Genomic DNA, 24,767 nt, shown 5'->3' on the forward strand with positions numbered 1-24,767 from the left:
TCCTGAACTGTACATGTAGGGTCAACATTCTATTGCAGTGGAAATTGGTTGGTGGCCAATTTGTGACCAAAATAATGATGTTAATAGAATGCATACTGTCTTCTGACTGTTTAAGGGATATTTGACTATCGTAGTGTTTATTTCTATGCAAAAGTAGGTACACGTGTTTTTTCTCTTTTTAGGAACATGCCCATGCCCACATAAATGCGTGTCTGCGCTCTCATGTAAGCTAAAGAAGGGTACTCCTATACCTTCTTCGGATTGCCGGCGTGGTCACGTTTGTTGTCGAGGAAAAAAGTAAGCCTCCACCACATGGCGAATCCTCGGTCGACAGAAACGTTAAACGAAATCAAAGACGAAAAATGGATGACGGCTCGAAAACATCAAGTTTAAGATAAAAGCACCAGTTAAAAAAGAGAGGATATAGACTTTCTTACTGGCTGTAGAACTCCTACCTATATTTATCGATGGTTGTGGATGTTTCATTGAATTTACCAAATAGACTACCGTAGTTAGGTTAAGAAGGAAATGTTCACAACACGTGCATTGTTCGTATCGTGCGCAAATACACACTAGAAAATTTATTTTGAATAAGTTAGAGATTGGTCCGAGAAGTTCTTATAAAAAAGACTGTTATCGTGCGGCCCCTTGTGGCGTAATCAATGACGACCGGAGTAATCTTGATCAGTAAACCATGAGCCAACAGCAAGGTATATAATTATCGAATGAGAAACCAACATAGTGGTTGTTGATTCGACTTTATACCGGTTTACACCCTAGATTGCAGGCCCACTGTCAATTTTTTTCGCATGACCCTTATCGATTAGATATGTCTGGAAAATTGTTTGACATCGACACAACAAACAAATCGAGCAAAGGACTTCACGTTTGTCAGAAGTAGTCTTTGTTTCAACGCAACAAAAGATTTAATCAAGCTGGCCTGTAATGTTACCCAAAAGGCTAGGGACCAAATTGTGTATTGTCAGGTCGTGAAAATTGCGAAACAAATGCTTGCTATAATTTCCCGTTTTTTTAGCATAATGAGCAGCACAGTGTCTAAATTTGAAAGATTTGCTTTAAGAAGACAAGTCAAGTGTTATTACGTTGAGAACGAATCGTGCTATATTATATTTTGGTATTTTGGCCAGCATTATAAAGATTTCCCGATCACTTAATATTCAACTATTTTGTCCGACTTTTTATAGAGTCACAGCACCATATATTTTGTTATCTGACTCATACATTTCAGAACAAGTGTTTATCTCATTCAGACACAAAACTTTTCATTTTCAAGTGACGGCTAACGTATATTGTGCTACAGTATACTTTTTATTGTAAGCAGAAGAAGTCGAGTTGTTTCCAAATTGGACTAACTGAGTTACATAAAATGCAAAAGAAATCTGAATATATTTTGGAAATCAGTTTGAAAACTTAGTTCTGATGCATGATCATGAATGAAAATGAAACGAACAAACACACACACACACACAAAACAGGAGTCTATTTCATAGTTGATTCACTTGTTTTTCTTAGTCCGACTCTTTGTGCAAACATTATTCCTTCTTTTCCTATTTTTTGTTTTATCATTCTCTGTTCCCATCTCTACCTGTAGGATGCATAAAAAAAACGGCATTTTACTTCTATTCATGTTCAGGAACTAGTCAAATATTGTGTTTCAAAAACAAGGAATATAGGTCAATCGTAGGTTTCTTATGATCAAAAAAAATTAAAATCATTTCACCTATCTTTCAAAGCGTTTGGTCAATACCATGTTCTTCAGTAAGCTTATCGACGAGGTTATTTTTTTGCGACAGAACTAAGCTTGAAAGTTTCACTACCGTGCACGAAAAGCAATCAGAGTTATCAACAATTGAAATTCGAAGCATTTTATTGTAAAGTGTTGTATGTAATTCATTTCGTTTCGTCTCTGTTACAATAATGAACAAATAAAAAAAAATGAGTAAATGCCAAATCGGAATATTTGTTGTTTTTTTGCATTTTCTTATGACTGCAACATCAATAATGTGAAGTATATTCATAACTAGTTATTCCTTTAAAGATATGAAAGGAAAACGATTTTCCGGAAAGCGACCAGTCGCCCTTTCCAAACCAAATATCTCAGCAAGAAACGATTCCTGTAAATTTCGTTGTTATGATCTCATTCAGTTTTGTATACAATGCAGAATGTACAATGATTATTGTAATGGTAAGAATCACAACCAAGAATTGTGTTAATGATTTGCCCTATGTGTACGAAACTGGATAAGATCTTACCTGGGAATTATAAGAATCTAATTGAGATTTCCTATTTCCGACAACAAGGAGGGGGGGGGGGGGCGATGAAGGGGACTGCAAATCCATTTGCTTGATCCGTCATCAAACTGTCGACATGAATTAAAGGAGTGGATGGACAAATCGGTCAATATTACACACCGTTCCATGATGGCATGCCATCACCACATGCCTCTGGACTTTACGACAGTGAATTGGAGTCGGCATCTATCGAAAGGTCCGGGACGCACCCCGAAAGCGGCGTCCGCAGTCCTTCGTTTGACCTGTGTTGTTCGCATATTAAGGACTCGGAATGACCGTAGTTTTCAATCCGGTTGTCCTGAAGTACCCATTTAAAAATGTCCAAAGTACCCATCCTTCTTGGCAATATTCCACATATTTCCTTCTGATATTTGAGAGGGGTAGGGGAGGACATCCGACATGACACACACCTTGAAAAGCAGTGACTACAGTACTTCGACTTGGTTTGTTTGGCCTCAAGGCTTCAAATATTGATGCCGCCAACATGTCTCAGTCACACAGGAATTTTCGATTCGGCGGTCAAAAGTACCCGGTCAAATATGTCCGAACGGGCCCTACTGCCTTCCTGCCTTCCTGACAACTATATCAACTGCTTAGTTCGGAAACATTTACAACCTGAAATACCAAGAGGCTAAAACAAATGGAAACAAAGAGACATGATCCTCCTTATTATTCGACAAGTGGAACCCTACATGCATAGAACCCGGGGCGCATTGAATTATCCTTTGATCAATGTAGTACCAACGAGGCATGGTACAGTTGGCAAAGGGAATACGGAAGCCGGGACGCAAAGATCCTGGGGACCTACATGGGACCCGCTTCGATTATATTGCTGCCAATACTTGGCGCAAGGAACCTGGGCAGCCACATGGAACCCGGTGAAGAAGTTTGAAATGTCCTCTGATAGAATGTCTGTGAAACAAAGGATGTTATCAGGCACTTTTATCTCTGAGCTATTAGAGGTAAAGAGCGATTATTCTTTCAATAATTCAGCTTTCAATTAGACCAGTCTCTCTGTCTATGGGGCTTTTTCTACTTGTACATGTTGTATGCTGTCATGCATGGACGCCAGAACACATAGAATTTTATCCCTTGTCGCATGAACCCCCTTTGATTTTGGGACACATATTAAGACAGACGCACGGAACACGGTGCAGGACGTACGAACTAAAGACATATCTCAGGTTGCGTAGAACCAGTGACACAATGAACTTGGGTTACATATATTGCGAACCATAAACGCGTTTTATTTTGGAACGCATAGAGCTCGAGACTGCAAGGAATCATGGACATGTACGCAGATCTCATGAAGGCTTCACTAATCTGGTAACAAACACAATGTATAACCACGGCACATGAAACCATTTAGAACGCGATGTCCATTATGACTCATCGCGGAGTCGACTTTTAGATAAGATTCTTAGTTCAGATCTAGCAGCTTACACCCATAGGCTGGGACCAGGTTACCAAAAAGAAGTCACTAACTCCTTCAACCAACATTCAGCTACCTTTTGCGTGTACTAATGTATGTTCGGGAATGTTCGGAAAGCTGAAAGGTGTCCTCTAATCAGCTTCTTCGATGAATTTGTTGTCATCAAATCCACGTGTTTTGCCGTGTTTAATTGTTTGTGCTGTGCCGCAAGTAAGCTTATTTCTTTTCTTTAAGTGTCAGTCCATGATACCACCATGCAGGATCATGTAAATGGTGGCAAGGTGGGGGGTCAACAGATCTAGTTGTAATTTCTACCACAGACCTGTCCTAGGGTACTATGAAGGCTGGTGGATTGGTTTCGAAAATAACCCCACAGTTTTGGGGTACGGCTGTTAACCATTTCCTACTCATTTTCCTTTTAAAAAAACATGCATTATCCCTCAAAATAGGCTAAGTCTTTTGTCAATTTTCGTGCATCAAACAGAATTATCACTAAACACCGCCTATTGAAATTGAAAGTACATGATCTGAGCTACCTTTTCATGCCTTTTGTTTTGCCCCAGGTACATTTTAATGACAGGTACAGTACGTCCCAAAAACAATGCAATCTCAAATTTCAGTAAAAAGGCAATTTTAACTCTCCTTTAGCTCCAACACTGCAGTTTTTTAGGTGATGCCACTTCCAGGTAAGGAAGTCAGAATGCTGTTTTTTAATTTGCAAAAGAAAAAAATCCGGCCGCCCTTACGGTTTTCCGGTGAGGGGGTCGAGTCGCGCCCTTCTCACTGGTGCCCATTTTTTGCCCATTCCCTCAGATAACTGACGAAATACACATGCTTTCCAAATAAAATTACATTTTTAGATGTTAGTGAACCCCCCTCTCCCTTGCCCCTCCCACACACTCCCTCAAACAACCTAGAGGCCTTTATTACCCCTGTGGAGGCTTAGCGGTCTAGGCGGAAACGAACACCAGCAAAGACAACAACAACAACAGTTACAGTTACAATGCATTGTGTACATGCACGTGTACATTGTGTGATAGTCTATTGAAAATGGAACCTGAAAAATCACAGTTGAAATGTGGATTTGCTGTCATATCCAAGGATATCGAGTGTGGTACTGACGCTTCATACCCCAATGACAAGAGTGTGATCCCCTTGAAACAATGTAAGAAGGACGTGCACTCCCATTTGATGCGTTGGATATCCTCCAGGAAAGCCAGTCAAGTCAAAAGTGAATGGGAGCTCATAGCACTTCGTGCAGGCGTGTTTGATATGAGTTCTCCAGTTCTGGACACCACAATATGCCCGAACCACCGATACAAGTTGAGTTTATCATGGAATCAGCAAAGGAGATGCCAGCACCCACTTCATCAACCCTCCAAAACAAGTCGGAAGCCCAGAAAAGATGGTGGTTCAGTTCATCGAGTGATGTCTCGGGAAATATAGGCCTACATCAAGTGGGGAGTTTTTTTCCCAGTTGGCTCAGGTAAGGGATCAGTCTCAAAATCACTGAAGTAGAAAAGAAGCAGTAGGCCTGTAATGATAGCCACTCTGACTAAACCTAACTTTGGTGCAAAACCAACTGAGTGATAACGATTTACCACTTCACTTGTGTTCTTGCTAGAAAGTTGATTGGAGCCTTGGCTTGATGATCAGGAAGTCCCAGTTATGATTCCCTGCCAGTGCCACTGGAGGTGATGCTTCACTGCCGTACAAAATCAGCATGGCCGGTCGCATTATCAAAACAAGTCTATCATAATCATCATCATCATGTCCTCACACTATTATATTGCACATCATATTATCATTACCCCCATAATCTGGTGCCTTTTCAGCTCTGTGTAAAGGATGTGAGGCTAAACATCGTGTATCTGTGGCAAATGTAGAACCAGAAGTAGAACCAGCACCCATGGATACAGAGGTGAGTTGAATGAAAAAAAGGGGAGAAGATTCGGGGCAAGCCAAAGTGAATATTGGTTAATTCAGCCTGCAGCGACTGACTTACATGTAAGAAGGTCACTGATGAGAGAGGAGGGACTAAGCTGAAAACCTTGATGCCATTCTGGCTCCCATCTCCTTGGCAATGAGGGACTCTAAGCCAAACCTGATTCTCCATCAATATCTTTTTTCAGTCCGCTGTTGCCTCTTCCTCTGTTCAAGCAGCCGACGCCTTAGAAAACCCAGCAGACGGGACAGAAGGGCAAATTTGATGGGTAATGTTGTTGCAACAGTATCATAAGGACTGCTGGTCAAGCACTCTTGAGCTGGGAGAGAGAAATGATAAGAGGGTGGAGACAGATTTTCTGAAATGTTGTCTTTGAGTCATGACTGGGCAGAATTAGCCCAGTGAAAGTTGTCAGCTACACATCAAGAATTCTTGATTTAGAATGAAAGGGTACGACTTTATTGGATGTACATTCATCAGGCTTGACCTGAGATTTTCCACGCCATTGATTGCAAATGCATTGTTCGCATTCTACAATACATCTCTCTTTTCTAAAGAAAATACATGGTGAATTTCCTAAAACTGTTACATGCTGTGTTTTTGTCTCCCTTGACTAACATAACCCGCAATATGAAGGACATCCAGATTTGATGTTCTAGTATATCTAGCGGATGGTTCATCAGGTAAAATGCGGGGCTTGGTTAAAAAATGATTTTATAGCGATATCTTGGGATAAATTTGAACTTTGGCTTTCAGTAAACAATTGTAAATGCCAAGATAGATTTTTAATGTCAGTATACTTAGTAGCGCTAATGTCAGTTTTGAACAACCAAGCCTGCTACTGGAAAGTGGGACTCTCTCCTGATAATATCCTGCACTTGGGCCTGACATGTAGTACCGTAAATGAGGTGTTACTAGTATTGGTCCCTCCCTAGTAGTGGTTAGTAGTGGTTTGGCTATTGTCTGCAAAATAGCCTTTTTTCTATGTATCATTATATTAGCTTGTAAATAAATCACCCATTTGTAAAAAAAAAGTGTCCCTGCTTCTTAGGTGGCAGCACTGTCCTCTGCAGACAGGTACAAGTGTAGCATGTGGAAAGTTGTGATCTCTCCTAAGGGACTGGACAGTACCGTAACTCAGTTCATGAAAAACTTCTCCATTCCAGTACATGTATATGTACAATTTAGCCAATGCTAGAGCAACTCCAGGAGAACATTTCACCGCCAACCAAGGAGCTAAAAACTTCCAATAGCAGTACTCTGACGGTGCAGCCAACTGCAGGGTTGTCCTCATCAAACAGTAATTACAGTAGGAACTGCACCTTTGGTCAATTGGCTCCTTAGCAATGGAAGGTGTTACTAGTATGTGAAATGAGCACTTCTGCAAGGTTCTTAGGAACAGGATGATCCCTGCATGGGTTGATAAAGATGTATTAGTAGGTCATACCACATGCCCTTCAGGTGCCTTAGCCATGGGGGGGGGGGGGGTCCAACCCTTACAACATGCTCTGGCAGCATGACACAGGCTAATGAATGGGTCAACATTAGCATCCTCACCAACAGGGGGGTTTCTTTAGGTTTTCGGACTGTAAGAAGGCTTACATGTAGCTTATTCAATTACGTTGCCATCAGGTAGGCCAAGGCCGAAATGTTATTTGAAATTCAAATCAGCATTTCAGGACCTATGGGGCCCAATTCCCCAAAGGGCTTTCATCAAGGGCAAATTTGTAGTGATGAGCTTGTTCTTTTTTTGGGGGAAAAATGCAAGTGGAGTTATTTACCGGTAGGCCTACTTAAAATAGGTTAGTAGGCCTAGGCATGGGGGGGGGGGGGGGGGTGATCATGGTGGTTGACAGTAACTACTAATCCTCATGGCCAGCACCAAGCATAAATTATGTGTTCATTATGCATTTATTTTATAATTCATCAAGTGTACACAAGGTGGCAGCACTAGCCAATGAGTGTCATTTTGGTGGAAAATAGCACTTTTTCCTTGGTTTATCCTGGGAAAACAGTAAAAGGGGCCGGAAATTTTATTTCTGATTTTGAAAGTAGGTATCATTACCTTTATCATGTGCAAGCCACAGCATTCAAAGACCTGCAGTGTTGGAGATATGAGCGTCGATAGAGAGCTCTTCCTAAGCACTGCCCCTAGGTATGCATAATTACTAGGCCTAGCACGACCAAAGTATGAAGTGTTACTCAATGACCTGTTGCAGAATGGAAGATCTCATCAAATACTTCCATCATACAAAGGGGGAAAATCCAGCTATTTTTTTTAGTCTCTGCAGGAGTGCCCAACATTGACCCAAAAATACACAAAAAATAGGGGGAAAAAAGCTAAAACAAGCCCCCTAACTAGGCCTGCCCCTAACTCGGTTGCTAGTGATTTTTGAGAGTCATCAATTGCTGTGTAATGATGTCTTAGTGGAAGGATCTTGCATACCTAATCTCGTTAAAAACGGTTGACCCCCACCTTGCCACCCTCTGCATGGTGGTATCATGGACTGACACTTAATACCTGAGGCATTTCACTTCACTGGTTAAAATGTTCACTTTCTGAAGCTTTTTTGAGTCCTAGGGGATATTTTCTTCGAAATATTCAAGTGAAAATATCAATCAATGACACATTAGACCAAGGGCAGGGGCGGGGGTTCGGAGGTATAGGGAGGGGTCATGCTGTATTTTCTAGATGCATGCATGCATGCAGCAGCAGCAGCAGGTCGGTTGGCACCTTCACTTTTAGAGGCGAATATTATTACCTTTACATTTGTTACTTTCACACGCCATACGAATTTCGTTGTTGTGTTTACTTCAAAGTCATGCACTTTTGGTGGAGTCAACAATGCCATAGTGACTTGTCAAAACGTATCAAAGAGTGTTGTTGATGATATGATCATTCCGCCATTTTAAAATGAATGCCAGCTGGGATTCCCGAACATGACGTTTATGGCGCTATGAATATTAAGGGATTCCACAATGACGTCATCTCAGGTGGTGCGAACCATGATGACGCGACCCGGATGAATATTAGAGACTTTCAGCAACGTCTAATCTTCTGCCTGTATAAGTATCCCTATCCATTTTAGTTTCGACGACAAGTGGAACCCCATAGGTATACGGTAAAACGCAACGTATTCCATGTGGGAAGCAATACGTATGATATTGAACATTAACCTGCATTTGCTGCTAAATTGAAACTTCTATAATCTTTCCATCTCTATATCATTGTGTAAGAAATATTGTAGATTACGTTGATGATGCTTTCGTTCGTGAGGTATGTTTTTTTGGGAGAAATTAGAGGCGTTTTTATTGCCACGTATCTCTTCAGCTGTTCACAGATTGCACACGGATGACCTATCGATGCTGAAGCTCATTGTATGTCCTACCCATACGTATCACCTACCCGTAGGCGCCATACGTATTTTCCATACGGATTCGTGATACGTTTAGACGGTGCTGAAAAACCTTATTGTTAAGAAATTGACCTACGTGTAGATACTGAGAAGCTCAACAATTGTCCGTATTTTAGAAATTAAAATTATCTCCTAACCATCCCCCACCAACTAAGGGAAAATGCCTTAGATGCCGGGGGATGGATATTTGATGAGGGGAGAGTTTCTGAGGAATAGTTTATTGACTTTAGCTCTCAGCTTATATGAGTCAGGTAACCCCCTGCTGAGTTGCCGGACAAAAGCTGAGGTCAACATATGTTGTTACATAACCGACCTTGCTATCACCTCCTGGTTGCCTTGAAGTCGACCAAATTACTTCTAATTTTGCCTCACCACAGTAAATTAGTCATGAGTGTTATCACTGGTTACGCTGGCCATTAGGTAGATAAGGTAAATATGCCGATCATCACTGTGTGTAGTATCAGCGGGGTGCTTGAAGTTGGAGGGCGACTAAATATTTTACAGGGCTGGTTTCCTCATGCTGAAAATATTGTCGATTTTGTGTTGGTTAGTATGTTTATTATAGCTGGGTTGTATTGTTTTGTTGGAAATGCGTAGGGCAGGTTGTGACATTATTTCGCTTTTGGGAAGGTAGAAAAAGCATCATGTCTTCACTGCATTACTAAACTATTGAACAAGAACTGTGAAATTTGCTTTCAGCAAATTTGTGTCCATCACCAGGGGGTGACGAGTTGCTCCACAACCATTCACACGTGGGTATGGCGATTTTACAAATCTGCCCAACATTGCAAAAGGAAGTAGTGTAGTGATCTCCCTGTCTATTCGCTATACCGTTTCGCGAATGATCTATTTCCGGACATATTCGCTCGCTCCTTTTGTCAAAATAACACGCTCATTAATCATTCAAACAGTCAGATGGGCATGATAGTTCATCGATAAGTATTTACGGCTCTTAGTTCTGATTCCTACTTTCAACCGTCACACAGTTCTCCGTTTTCTTCGCTCAACATACTCGACAGCTCGCGAGATCGGCGATGAGGATGACGTTAACATAACGGGGGCGGAGCTTAATACATGCTAATGTATGCGTGATTGACAAAATCCCGGCCTCGCCGGCCGGTGATGTTAAAAATCGGAGCCAAAAAGTGCTTCAAAAGCACCGAAATGATCAGAATCTGGGGCCTATAATCAACAAAAATCAAATACGTCTGCAAAAGATGATTACGTTATAGAGTTCAGGGCGATGAAAAAAAGCCGTAACATCAATATTCATGGTAATATCGATGACATCATTGTGGGGATTGCCGTGTATTAGAACTCTACTAAAAATAATCCCTAAAACACCTCAGAAAACACCCTTCAAAACACCTCTGAAACACCACAGAAAACTTCAGACAAGTTGAAGGATGTTTATGTGGTGTTCATGAAGTGGTCCGTGGGTTCTTCTGAAACAAAATACCTCTACTGCATACGTCATCTTCAATGCCTTGATAGCCTTGTTGATCTGCTTTTTCTTCAACCACGCTTTGTCATCCATGTTCCTCGGAGGAATAGTCGAAACTGTCACACACGAATTTGGTGCAGCACTTGTAACATGACGTACTATTTCATGAAAGCAATATTACAGAGACCATAAAACGCTATTTCAAAATCCTATCAACCTCTTCTTCGAAACAAGCAACTTAATCAAGCAATTTTATACTTGAAGTTGTCTATCCATATGTCTTCCAATGTTTACAATATTTTGCATAAGGTCAATGATTGCTTCTTCATCATTTGATTTAAAAAGGACTTTACGTCATATAAAACTTATGGCCAAACTTTACTAGCTCCATGTTCCTTAAACATCAATGCAGGCCTAACACTACCATGATGACTGCTAGCTGGAAAACTTACATAAATGCGATCACAAATTTCCTTCGTCGAGAATCCGGGCCCGCTGGCAGCACAGTCATTCGTCCCGACCAAAATGAATACGTCAGTAAAAGCACCCCACCGAATCTTTTACATTTTTCTAACAAAGAAATAGTGTTCAACCCTTGAAAAGCAAACGTAATGTGGTCACTGAATGGGCATCCAAGAGCACTGTTGTCCACATATTTTAGAATCGAAGCAGAAAAAAATCACCGTTCGTTTTGCACAGGTCGCCATTTTCATGATTTTTTACGATAACTCCAGCCGTTTGGAATTCGTTTGAACACAAACGGCAGGAATATATTTCTTTTTCACGGAAACTATTTGAAAGAAAACGAAAAGCGTTTGAAACGCGTTTGCTGACAAATGGCGCAATGCCGTTTTTGACGAAACGAAATCGAAACGTTTTTCTAAACGTTCTTCAAACAAATTTCAAACGCTCTTCAAACGAAGTTCGTTTAGGGTGAAACGAAATCGCGTTCGCTTTCAAACGGGGAAAAAACGGTAGGGCCAGCGTTTGACAATCGTTTTACAAACGTTTCAAGATCGTTTGGGTGCGTTTTTATTGTTCACATTTCAGCATAGTCTCTTGTTAGTTTGTTAAGGTTCTTCTAGGTTTTCTATTTTCATATCTTTCTCCCTCTTAACTGCTGCGAGATCATCCCCAGCTTGTTTTAACCCTCTAATTTCTCTCAAAGCGTTGTCTGTAAAACCTAATGCACTTAATTCTTGGTCAGACGCATCTATCAACTTATCTATTGGTTTAGGTGAAGCGCTAATCTCATCAATTACTGTCTGTGTTTCAGTGGATACATATTTAGGTTCCCTTCTTGGTGAATGACCTTCCATGTTAGTCATTTCAAACGCCTCTGTTGGCCTTGATTCTCGGCCTGGTGAAATTAGTTCATTCCAATGTTTAACACATTTAGCACCAAACTGATTATTTAATGTGCCTTCAGCAAAGAAATCATCATTCCCTTTAGTTAAAGGAATTAACTTGGTAACTTTTCCATCATGATGGAAATGAAAAAAAAAATCGTTTTCTTGTTTATTTTTTATCAAATTAAATTCTTCTTGTGTTTTCGGATAGTAATAAAGTTTGTTTGCATCGTACACAATGTGTGGTACTAGATTACTCAATTTGTTCTTGTCATAATTCCATTTTGTTCCTTTCAATGCATCTTTACTTACTTTATTTGCTTTACTCTATGCTTTATCAAGTTTATCCTCTATTTCAGCGTAAATTAACTCCTGTGCTACAAAATTAGGGTCAATACCTTTTACTCTTTCTGGTGTGTCATTAAATGAACTTTCAGTAGTTAAGGTACCACTATTTGTGTTGTAATTTGTGCCATCATCAAATACTGGGTTACTGAATGTTATTTCAGTAGCAGTTCTACTGTTTGCTTCTAAAATCTTATGATCCTTCAACTCATCCATTTGGGGATCTTCTCCTCCTTCAGCCATTTATTTTTACAATAATAAGGATTAAACTACCTACAGTAGCATAGAGTAAAAACTTGATTGTTTCATGAGTATCATCAGTATTACTGGACACATGAGTCTTATTGGACACATCAGTCTTATTGGACACATCAGGCCTACCGGTTGCGTCAGTCTTACTTGTTACAGCAGTCTTTTTAATCTCATCATGTTTCAGATCTTTTGGTGTGGTAATATTAGTCTTAACCCTTATCTTCTTAACAGTTTTACCTTGCATCAATGGAGGAGGGATAGTGTTTTCATTGTTAATGTCATTCTTACCAGGCTTCAAGTGTTTAGGTGCTACCAGAGTATTATTATTGTAATTCTCGATCTTACCGATCTTGAGTATCATGTCATACCCTATGATGTACAGGCCTGGGGCAATTACATAGTCTAATCGTGTGTGAGTGTCCGACAGTGTTTTCTGGTATCTAGCAATTGAGGTAGGGATATCCACATGCTGTTCAATTGAGTCACTTAGCAGCTTGATGAATTCCTTCTGTGCGTCTAACTCTGTTCCTGGCTGTCCAGTAATCGGGGTTCTAGTGAGGGCCTGTGATCCCAGTATACAGTAAACGTATGTTCTGATCGAATCATTCAATCTTTCTATCCCTGTATTCGAGAAACCTGAGGACTTAAGAGTCATGAATTGTTGGTATGTTTGACATGGTTTCTGTGTAGTGACATCAAATACATTCTTGTGTTGTTTGACGTGCCACTTAATAAAGCTGTCAGGGTACTTGAAATCATCCATCCCAGCGTCCCAGTCTTTTGTAAACATCGGGGGCATTCTATTCTCGTGCACTTGCATTAAGAAGAAATTGATTTTCGAATTATTGATGTAATAGCCAGGATCAGTTATGTTTGGATTGTAATCCGGTACACTCCACGAAGTCCATCCGTCATTGTTTTCAAACACTGAAAAATCAAATTCGTCTTTTAGGCCAAACTCACTTAGTAACTTGCCTAGTTTCCTACGGTTTATGTTATTGTTTGTTTCGTTGAAATTGCTTTCTCCCAAAATGGGGATATCAAGGTTCTTCATAATTTTTCTGATTTGATAGTAGGTGTGGAACCTGTAAAATGATATGATCATTTGATTGCTGCTGTTCAGGTGCTCGAGTGAAATGCCACATCCAGTTGTCGCGAACCAGACAGCCATGTTAAACTGATTCTGGTAGAACGTCAGTGGGTTTTTTTCAAGTCTAAGACAATCATCTCTGTTTTTCAATTTTAAAAACCCTGGCGTGATATCACTTTCTTGTACTTTGAAAAAGCTGTTAGCAGTAACATAGGCAGCAAAGTGATAGAAGTCAAATGTAAACATATTATTATGCTTCGTTGCCAGTGGGTAATACATTATTTATCTTACTTGAATTTTCCTTCGCAGACAACATTTGGTTAGGTCAAACGTTAGCAGATGGCAGCACTGATCAATCACTGATCAATCACTGAAAATACAAAACTAATCAAACAATATTGGTAATTTTGATCACCAAGTTACAGATATGAACATGCCACTGACACCAATCGATAGTTCTCGATCTCTCCTTTCCAAAAATATGTAGTTTATGGGGTGTAACTTCAAAGGCCTAGTTACTATGAAGTTTCTAAAGAATGTAACAGCACCACTAACCATTGTCAAAGTAAAAGCGCTGAATAATCAAATTGTGATTAGGTCAAACCATGGTAAATATACACAAGAGATCGGCATCACATAAAATGGACTTGTGGTACTAAGTTGAAGTGGAGTTCCGGACCGCGGCCAGGGAAAAATATGAAGTCTGGTTTTATTCGCGGTTAATGAACGATCGTAAACTTATCACAGTGTGATAAGTTTTTATCCCAGTGAGATAATATTTTGTTTTTTTTGGATAAATTTTTTACGTAACAATTGTCAGTAATAGGAAAACACATCGGTTTTATCTATGTTGTATTTTGGTAGTGTTTGTGATGAAAACGAAGTTTTCTTGCCAAATTTCCAGAAATAGTCGGAGGTAAATCGTACATGTGTTTTCCTATTACTCATCACATCAACCCGACCAAGAGGAAATATATTGCAAACTCCACCTTTACTTATAGAGAAGCCTAACGGAGCATTTATCAGGGACAAGCATTTATCAAAGCATTTATCAAGTACGTAATAAGTATTTTAGCCTCAAGGCGTTTGTATCTGACTATGAACACGATGAATCTGCACATTACGTTGGAACCTTTTTCTTTTCATATTTTTTTCTGCCCTGTTAGATACAAGTACAGCGATATTGCGCTGCATGGGGTCGCTTGATATCGCAGTGGATCTAGGTTTGGTCAGAGTAAGTAAATAAAGGTGATTTATTGTTTGAATGCGCATGACCCAGAGCCTTTATCTCATTTCGAGAGAACAGGTGACCGTCGGGTACACTACGTACTTGTATTTTTAGTCCATAGGTACATGTAGGCTACTACCGGCAAACAAAATGCTCGAATGTTCGCGATGCATTCCGATGCCACTAATTTTTTCACACGTAGTGAATTTTTCGCCTGTCATATAGTTTACGCATCATTTATTCATCAGTGAAAATATCACCTCTGTATAGTAACTCCGAAAACTAGCGTAGCCTTTATGGTCATCACCTGAGAATCGGCAAAACATCAAATCGGGCTAATGGAAAATGCAGTAGGACGGCAAAGTTCAATAATCACATGGGCTTTTAGGCCGATGTAAACCTTTACAGTAATCACGTACACCATATGCGGAAAAGACTACGAAGTGATCAATAAAAGTGCAATATACGAAACCCTTTAAAAAATAAGATATTTTGAAATCGATATCAGTTTTTTCAATCTTTGTTGTGATTTTTTTCCCCGAGTCACGATTTTTCGCGACGTCCGCGAAAATAACACGATTTTCACAAAAGCTGCCAATTGGCCACCCTTCTTACGCTGCATCTTTAAGTAATGATCCATGTAGTTTTCGAACCTCTGGTCACCAAGGGAGGCTCCATTAGTGAACTAATGGCCAAATCTAGACATGTCCAGATTTGACTCTCATTCACTTACTCCAGCAACTTGACGATTATATGCTAACTGTGCAACCAAGTCCCAGGCATTGTGGTCATGAGTCATCTGTATCAACACATCTCTTGCAACTCAAGCGCTGTCTCCATCGCCGGCTACACCGTCTATCCAGCGATATGATCATATATCGATGGAGATTAAAACCCAGTCATTGCTCACCTCCTTGATATCACTCAATTAACTAAGCTAGCATCATGCTCCCGGGTCTTAATCTATTAATTTCATAATTGCAGTACCACTGAATATAATACGTGGGTATAAACGGAAATTGGGTTTTAATCTGTGGGGTATATATTGTGCCTTAATTGGGGGATAGCTTTACTAATTGCATACTTCCTTCGAATAATACGTTATTAATCTTATATGTTTCAAATATTTCCAACTGTAAAAGTAACCAAAAGGTGGTTTATCCAAATAAGATTCTTATAAGATTCTTAATTTAGCATGATCTCTTTCAGTTTTGTGTACATGTACACTGTACATTCATCTTAAGATTCGAAATGCCTTAAAAACGAAATGGGGGAGATACATCTATAACGTATTTTTTAAAATGAACATATTTCGTGGGACTTTGTCGAGAAAATGTTTCTTAGTTCTGTTAATTCAGTTTGAAAAGAATTCACTACAAACCGACAGGTGACCTAAATACTGAGTGTTTGGCTCTCACATATTTAACCCCATTCAACAAATGCATTTGATCTTCATTCCCCTATCTATACAGGGTGGTCCAGAAAAAAGCGCAACTGGATACTTCCAACACCATTGATATCAGTGGATGGGGAATCTTTCTAGGAGAGGAATGATCCAAGTTTGCCCGATTTTAGGTTTTTGTTTTAGAGCCTACTTTGTGAAGCACAGAAAGGCTTCATTCGCGCAGAGGAAAAATCGAACTGTGCTGGCCAAGTGAACTTAGTAAGTAGGTGGATTAAATGTTAGGTAATAATACTGATGTGAAAATGTCGACAATGTTCCTAGTGACCATTTGGAACTAAATAGAGGTCGTGTTAGCATGGCCAGGCTTCAGCATACCACCGATATGTTTGATACCTACAACAGAAGCGTTCTGTTTTTCTGCATTGAACCTAGCCAAGAGACTCCAACCTTGCTTCACATAAGCGTCTTTACAACAAAAACTACTGAGGAGAATCGGTCGATCTTGGTATCATTCTTCTTCTATAAAGATTACCCATCCACTGGTTTTGATGGTTTTAACTCCCTGGTAACTCTCGAGGTGACTGGTCACATGCCAATTGGAATCGACAACCAATTTAGGAGCAGGCCGTTCTTTCCTGACTGACAGCTGGGGCAAAACACGTAAAACCACTGTCATTCAAATTAAACATCATAATACAATAGCAGGGATTTTTTTAAATGTCGAACGAGGACACCTTAGAAATACCTTGACTAAAGCCTGGAGAAATCCTGGACGATGATCAGTATCTTTCAAAAATCATAGTTTTATGTCCCATGACGAGATGTAGGGATTAACGGCATTGATTTCTTTAAAATTTGACAGCGATGTGGGTTCGGAGGTTTGCAAAAATTTCCATAAAAAATATAGATTCTTAGCTTTTTTTGCAAATTGCTAAATTTCTTTACCATTTTCATGAAAAAGTACTATTGCGAATTTTAACTCACACAACAGGCGTGAGTCTAATAGTTACGAGCATATACTCGATCTCCCGAACTATAACACCTCACAAAGAAAAGTCACTAGACCCACCTTAATGGCGAATATTCATGACCCTAGCAAAAGCCTATTATACAGGGTGGGCGACAAAGGGTTTCCCTTGCACAATAGAATTATATTGTGTATCCACTGTGTTAGGGAAAATAATTCTGGGCCACCCTGTAGAGCAAGGCCTATCAGTCACACTTGGTCAAATAGCAGAAAATGAGGTCTAGGCCTAGGCTGGTCAATGTTGATTACGATAGCCTAATACGTCTTATTTCATGTCATCCAACCAGAAAAGGGTCAGGTCATAATTGTAAGCGATGGTGAATATTAATTGACTGGTTCGGGGTGTAGTTCCGGAGAAAGAATATATAAGAATAATAGAAAATGTAAACAAATGCATTTCTACACCATATGTCTATCAATCTGATTGTTTTGCAGCAGACCCATAGGAATTCTAGTTCCGGACTTTCGTGCACTGTTAACGACTCAACGAAGGAATGCACCGAAGTACCGGCAGAGTCTGGGGCAGGTAGCGGCGGTGACAGAAAGTGAAAATTAAGAAAAAGCCTTGAAAAGACGTGACGAAAAAGATAACAAACATGCGATTTCTCTCCGCACGATGAAAAAACAACATTGACCAGCGAGTGGATAACTTTCTGTTTTTGTCACTTTATCTGTAAACTACCCTCAGTGCACTTAATTGATAATATTTGTTCTGAACTTGGTCAATTTTGGTGTCGGTGAATTTGCAGTCAAGTTTGAATTTTAAAACAGCTATTGTTCGAAAAATACATTTGTAGGCGCAGTGTCTAATTTCCCAAAGCATCGCAGCAAAATATTGTACCGTTTTTTTTCGTAACTGGACGATCACACAACTGACTTGCTTATCTGCATGAGGAGTATAAGACAACATCACTACTATAACATGTATAATGAACGTAGAGGTGTGATAGTTTGTAATCTAACTCATTCGTCAGTGTAGATCGGATGACAACAAAACTTCTCCTGAGAGTCGGGATTGATACAGAGTAACTCTTGGCGGGCTTTAATTTTGGAATTCTGGAGCGATTATGGAGAAACTACATTTTTAGTTGCTTCCATATAAGGGCATGTTCATCATCAAAAGCCAACAGGAGTTCTCATTAGCAGATAGAGGCATTTCATGAGTCAACAGTGCGGAAATATACCGAAATAAATACAAAGTGCAAAACAAATATCAGTGTAAATTGTTCAGGTACCTACTAATGCTATTTATTCTCCCATTTCATGTTAATTTTAGTTGCTTCATTCAGTTTTAACTGAGAGAAACAACTCCTTTGACCAATTGATGGCTTTGCAAGTGACCACGTGATCCATCATTTTCACCCTATGCAAATATTTCTAAACACCCACCAATACGCAACGTCATGCTAGCCTCTATGCACACAACGAGATAAGGGATATACGTGTTTTGTGGCTTTGGGGCGTTAAGGATACATGTATAGCCTACAGACTAATCCATTTTTGGCGAGATTGAGATTTTTTTTTTTACTACAGCAGGTATCTCCGGGACCCTGGTGGGGTGAAAACGCTCTGGTTGTGGGGATATTCCAAGGGACACAATAGGGGCATTGTTAAATAGCCAGCGCTAGCCCTTGATTATGAAGGGAATTTCACGTGAAGGTGACCATGGTCTGCAGTGCTCTACAACAGCTTTCAAAACTTGGTGTATCCGAAGAGGCGCTATTGGCCTATCAAGGAGCTACTCACGGTGCTGAACCTCTAGCTTGCCTCCTGACTAAGTGCCTTGCCCAAGACCTTGCGAGGAGGAGCACGCATTTTAGAGTTATAGTTGTGATATTGTAATTGGTTTGATTTCTCCATCAATAAGTATAGTGATGTACTCCACGTCATGTAGAAATAAAGTATATGTACAAGTAGAATATATACAAGTTCGTAGTTCCTAATTTCCTGTTATAGATGTGAGTTGGCTCATAGCATTTAGACCCAAAGGTCTAGCAGTACGCAGTGTGTAGATCCATTTTGATTCATGTTCCAAGAGTAGGGAATCTGAATGGACTTTTTCTAGACTACATGCTTTGAAGTTTTGTAATTGGTTTGAGCCATAGGACAGCCAGCAGGTGAAGGCCTGTCTGAGTTCTCCTTCTTCTTCTCCGTATAAAAAGGGGCCTATTGCTGACTAAGGTACGAGGCATGTTGACATTGCCTTATCAGTCTATCGGACCAATAAATATACTTTTATATGCAAGCAACAGCACAGGGTCAGGCTCTGTTGACCATTGGTTGGTTTGATTAGTCTCTTCGACACAGCCCCTTTGATATTAAATTATATTTTCATTTCATTCAATCTTTCGACCCATGCAATCCAGGTATAGCCCATTTCAACCAGCCTGCACCACGGGTATAATGCTAGTCTTGATAATTCGTACGGCTCCAAAAGGCGTTAGAGCTGTACGAATCGTTTTATCTTCAGGGGGGGGGGGGGCTGTACACGCATTGCTGCCTTTGCACTTGGCAATTGTCACATAATGAGAGATAGGGGAACTGTGATCGAAATTAGAGAGAATGGGCTATTCTTTCAATGTCTGAATCAATTCCTAGCCACCATCTTAATAAAGACAGTAACTAAGAATGCAGAATACTACGGTAATATGAAATGACACATTTCACTTTTTCACCAAAAGTAATAGATGTGTTGAACAGATTGTTTAAGTTTGACAATTCAGATATCTGGCGTGTTGGCATGTCGCTCAACAGCAAAAAACATCTGTTGCAAAATGCCCCAATCTAACCATCGCTAGGTGTAATCTTGAACAATTGAAATGCATTTATCATTTTCATTATCACATCTCCGATTATGAAGATGAAAATATATTTTAAATAAAATGCTGAATTGACACCATCTGTCGACATTTTAAAGAATAGAAACACATATATCTCATATTTGATAAAGTAAATACGTCATCCATTTGATATCATTAGTGAAAATCTTAGATTTTGAGATGAAGAGGTAACATGTTTGGAGGATGGCGTGTGCCGTGTGTTTCTGTCAAAGATGATATATGATTCTGTTTACTCTCCCAGCCCAAATGATTTATAACGGTGATGTTGATTCAGCCGAACCTTGCAAATATTAAATGCAACTTGAATTTTGTTGCAAAACCATCAAGATTAGGTAAGAATTTGAAATGAGCAATTGGGCGTAAAACTTTTTATTTCCGATTTTTTTTAATTGTGGCTGTGCTGCAAGTAAATCTGCGCCGAATCTGCTTGCAGAAGACCCCATGCCGAGTTGGCATAACTACAAATATAAGCCTGGACGATATACAGTCAATGCATGGACTGTACCTTTAAAGAAACGAGCACGTGATCGTCGAAGTCATTCCCGGGCCTGCCTGAATAAATTCCGGTCACCGCCCATACTTTGCCACTTTCGAGTAAATATTTGCTCGAGAGACACCGACAAGAAATAGTTTTTACGAGGCTGCTGAAAGAAGAGCAAGGTAAGTTGTAGCTAGTCAAAATTTCCATTTCTTATTTTTCCATTTCCGATTCATTGCACTGAAACTATCATAATGCCTTGGGATTCTCATATGATAATAATGATAATAATAATAATAACTATACGAGTCTTATATAGCGCAGTATCCAACCATTAACTGGCCGCTCAAAGCGCTTGATAGGCCTCTTTAAAAAGCAAATGTTTGAGTTGTCCCTTGAAAGATAACAGAGAGCTGCAGTTTCTAACAGTTGAAGGAAGTTTGTTCCACAACTGAGGGGCTCCAATTGAAAACGCTCTACCACCGACTGACATGACATTGGCCTATCTCCAAGTGCACATCGACAAAAGTTACAATCATTTTTTTTTACATGCCAACTTATGTTTTAGATCAAGTTCCCTTGCGTAAATATTTCTTGCCAGACGATTATACTATAAGCATGTGTTGCCATTACCACATACCATTTTAGTTTATTTTGTAATACAGCAAAGATATAATTTCAAGTGCTAAACTAATTATTTAAGACCTAGGTCTGGGCTTTCAGTCAAATTCTTCTGATATCTCTTCCTATCTCCAAGCGCACATCGACAAAAGTTACAATCATTTTTTTTACATGCCAACTCATGTTTTAGATCAAGTTCCCTTGCGTAAATAATTATTGCCAGACGATTATACTATAAGCAGATGTTGCCATTACTAGATACCATTTCCTTCAATATATAGATAATGTGCTTATTATTAATATCACATATCAAATATTTGAAATATATTGAATACATTACTTATTATCAATGGATTCAACACGCATAACATATATTGCATATTCGAAACAACTTACTGTCAACTTGTCAAAAGTCTTTGGACGATTGGCACCTGCACATTAGTTAACTTAAAAGCTTGTAAACACCTCGATTAGTAGTTACAACAATGTTACAATACACTCCAATTATAATTTTAATCGATATATTTTAGCTGCTGTCGTTTCGGAAGAATTTGACTGAAAGCCCAGACCTAGGTCTTAGTTTAGCACTTGAAATTATATCTTTGCTGTATTACAAAACACTGAAATAATCACAAACCCAGTTGTGATGTGCAAAAGGGTCCCATGATATGAGCTAATTAGCATTGATATTTCTTGGCCACTCGGGAATTTGGTTCATATTCTTAACAACATGCATCATTTGATCGGTTATAGCAATAGTTTAGGGAGGCCCTAATATTCTTTCGACTTTATATTTTTAAAAAACCAGGAGGGTGTCAGCAGCCTTTTAAAAATTGGTAGTCTAGATAAAGACTTGTGCCACAACTGGATCTCTTTAATGTGTGTCTGCACTAATAGATACCACATCTTCGTTCTGTTTCAGATGTGGCTTTCTCTTGTGAAAGTGGCTGTATGTGTCTTCGCCATAATACACGCAGCATCGCCTTTATCTATCATTCCTAAAACCACTGTCAGGAGCACTTCCAGTCGTGGTCCTATTACCCCTCCTAAAACCACTGTCACTAGCACTACCAGTCGTGGTCCTATTACCCCTCCAAGTTCCTCTACCACTCCAAGTAAGTATCGCATCGCACTCTTTCATTGTTCGTGTATTGCATGTGTAATGTACATGTACACGAATAATCGCGGCAAGAATGCTCGAACAAAATACCGTAAATGTGGCAATTTACTAATTTAGTCTAATGTAACCCTGTTTAACATTACTAACGTGATTACAGTATTCACCCCCACGAGCCGATTATAACTGTTCAAATGTGAAACTCACCTCGCTTTAAATCATCGTCTGCACGAACAAACCTGATCACACAGCAAATTTCTATACGCTACCAAAATAGTGCGCAGAAATACTCTCAAAATCACTTTGTTTTTAGGGGAATTTGTTCGGACAAAGACTTGAAACGCAACAATTTGACAATCTTTTTTGTATTTTGAAATAAGAAAAACTCACAGAAAGTATTGTTAGTTTCGTGGATGGGGTATTTAACAACGCTGAGATTGCAATGGCGTCCTTTTCAAGCAGGGACGGAACGACAACGATAAAATAAGAGTTCCGGTCCTAAGCAAGGAGTTTGGTACGATGGGCTCATTTCGAGATTCGAAATTCAAATGTCCAGACTCGACTTTTGGCCTTATCGTATGTTCACTGCCGTAAAAATGTAAACTAAACTGATTCTGTAAACCAAGCATTAGAAGCACTCGCAGAAATCGACTTTTTTCTAAAAGCAGCTGGAACTGTTGGGCATTTAATCGCGGGTCGGGATTATCACAAGTAGCCTCATATTTACGAGGGCATCATTGGATATATCACTTAGTTGTTAGTAGGGCGGGACTCGCAATCATATGAATATGCATTCCATTGCAGAGCGATACTGCTGTAGCGAAGCGCCTTGCGGAGGGGTGTGTGTGAGAGGGTACTGTAAGTACCCAGACAAACAATTGATTTCATCAAAATGCACATGCCCATCAGGGATGAGATGCTGCAAGAGGATAACGAGTAAGTATATCAACATATTAAGTGCTGCTTGATGGCCACGCTAGATACCAGAACGTTCTCTTTTCCCTGTTATTCATACTTCTTCAAGGATTGGACAACAGTCGTTTTCGTATAAAGGAATATCGTGCGCTTCTTTATACTGCCAAAGTTTTGAAGCAGTACTTTTATTGAGAAAATGTAAACCTGTGTTTAGGCATCAGGGTAAACGCCAACAAAACGCATATCTTCAAATGTTTCATGCTTTTCCGGCACTCTTTTAGCCCTTCAAAATCAGCGTGATACATGTGCAGATTCTTATCACACACTGTTCTCTGTTCTTTCTCTTCAACTAAGACTTGCAAAAAGTCCAATAGCCTGTTTAAATGTGTGTTAACAACCACATTTTTCTGACACATTTTCTAAGCCATTTAAAACCACTTGGCTGTAGGAATTCGTGTAACTAGTTTCTTTTTCTCGTACCATGGAGCTCCCCTAATAAGTCACGAGAAAAGTGCACCAGTGTGCACAAGTTGTTATAAGTATGTGTAAAACAATGATTCATGTTTTTTTAAACTAACCATCAAATCGTCTAATAATATTTCTTTTCCCCTTTTTTTACACTTAGCTCGTCACCCATGTGAAAAATGCAACAGCAAGTATAAATGTGTGCCGAAAAGTGTATACTGTGCATCTCCCGTTTCAAGAGCAGGTTGTACTTGTCCTAAAGAGAAGAAGTGTTGCAAAGGTAATGACACTTATACTAAAACTCAACATGCAAACTGTTGGGAAGTAAAGGATCTCAAAATGAACCTTACAAGCATTATTTCTCTTTCAATATTGCAAAATTTTAATTTTTTAAACCATTTTGCACGTATCATACATACAATACGTAAGGCGAAGTATTTGAAAAATCCTTCCTGTCATCATGCCTTCAAGTTAGATACTGCCCACCATCTTGAACTAAAAATTAATTTTAATTTCATTCACTGCCAGAGAAAATGAGTTCTCGCTCTTCTTTACATGTTCTTATCTGTAGTTTTATATCATGTATCAGCCTTACTGTATTTCATATATCATTCATCTTGTCACCCTGAAACAAATAATTCATTGTGGGTAATGAGTTGTGTTCGCAGAAACATTTTGATGTAGGCCTACATATTAAAAGGGTTCTACTTCTCCTGCCATGCAAGTACACGAATTGCTAAAAAGTACATTTCAATTACCTATTACAAATCTATAATGAAAACAGAGTCAAAACTTAAAGGATATGACAAGAGTCAAGCGTGCTCTATATTTCTCACTTCTCAAACCGCTCTTTCTTTTCCAGGCCCGTTCTGTTTTGAATGCGGTGGACGATGCAAGAAAGGAAAATGCAAAGCTCCCTTCTACCCGATCTTTAACTACAAGTGTCCATGCCCCAGGGGAATGTCATGTTGCAAACGTAAGAAAGTATATTATCTTGTATTCGGGCTGTCGTACATGTTGGCGCATTGCAGCTAGAACTTTACACTACGACTTGCAGATAACCATGAACTTTTTGATTTGTATTT

General features: G+C 39.5%; 3 protein-coding genes across 5 annotated transcripts in view; 2 read left to right on the plus strand and 1 right to left on the minus strand.

Moving 5' to 3' along the window:
- LOC135498976 (zonadhesin-like) overlaps nt 1–1,972 on the plus strand; it is a 96,086-nt gene extending 94,114 nt beyond the window's left edge. For all 3 annotated transcript variants that reach the window (XM_064789555.1, XM_064789557.1, XM_064789556.1), the window contains one exon: nt 183–1,972. In XM_064789555.1, the coding sequence (XP_064645625.1) occupies nt 183–301 (119 nt within the window). In that variant the 3' untranslated portion in view covers nt 302–1,972. The remainder of the gene's footprint in view (nt 1–182) is intronic.
- Nucleotides 1–24,767, minus strand: part of LOC135498977 (atrial natriuretic peptide receptor 1-like) — an 813,512-nt gene that overhangs the window by 551,544 nt on the left and 237,201 nt on the right. The gene's annotated exons all lie outside the window — the stretch shown is intronic.
- The window catches only part of LOC135498687 (zonadhesin-like), a 98,897-nt gene continuing 88,908 nt past the window's right edge, over nt 14,779–24,767 (plus strand). The window contains exons 1-5 of the mRNA XM_064789069.1: nt 14,779–14,820; nt 22,108–22,300; nt 23,107–23,238; nt 23,843–23,962; nt 24,545–24,658. Coding sequence (XP_064645139.1) covers nt 14,779–14,820; nt 22,108–22,300; nt 23,107–23,238; nt 23,843–23,962; nt 24,545–24,658 — 601 coding nt within the window. The remainder of the gene's footprint in view (nt 14,821–22,107; nt 22,301–23,106; nt 23,239–23,842; nt 23,963–24,544; nt 24,659–24,767) is intronic.

The sequence above is a fragment of the Lineus longissimus genome, chromosome 14, assembly GCF_910592395.1.
Source record: "Lineus longissimus chromosome 14, tnLinLong1.2, whole genome shotgun sequence".
Classification (NCBI taxonomy): domain Eukaryota; kingdom Metazoa; phylum Nemertea; class Pilidiophora; order Heteronemertea; family Lineidae; genus Lineus; species Lineus longissimus.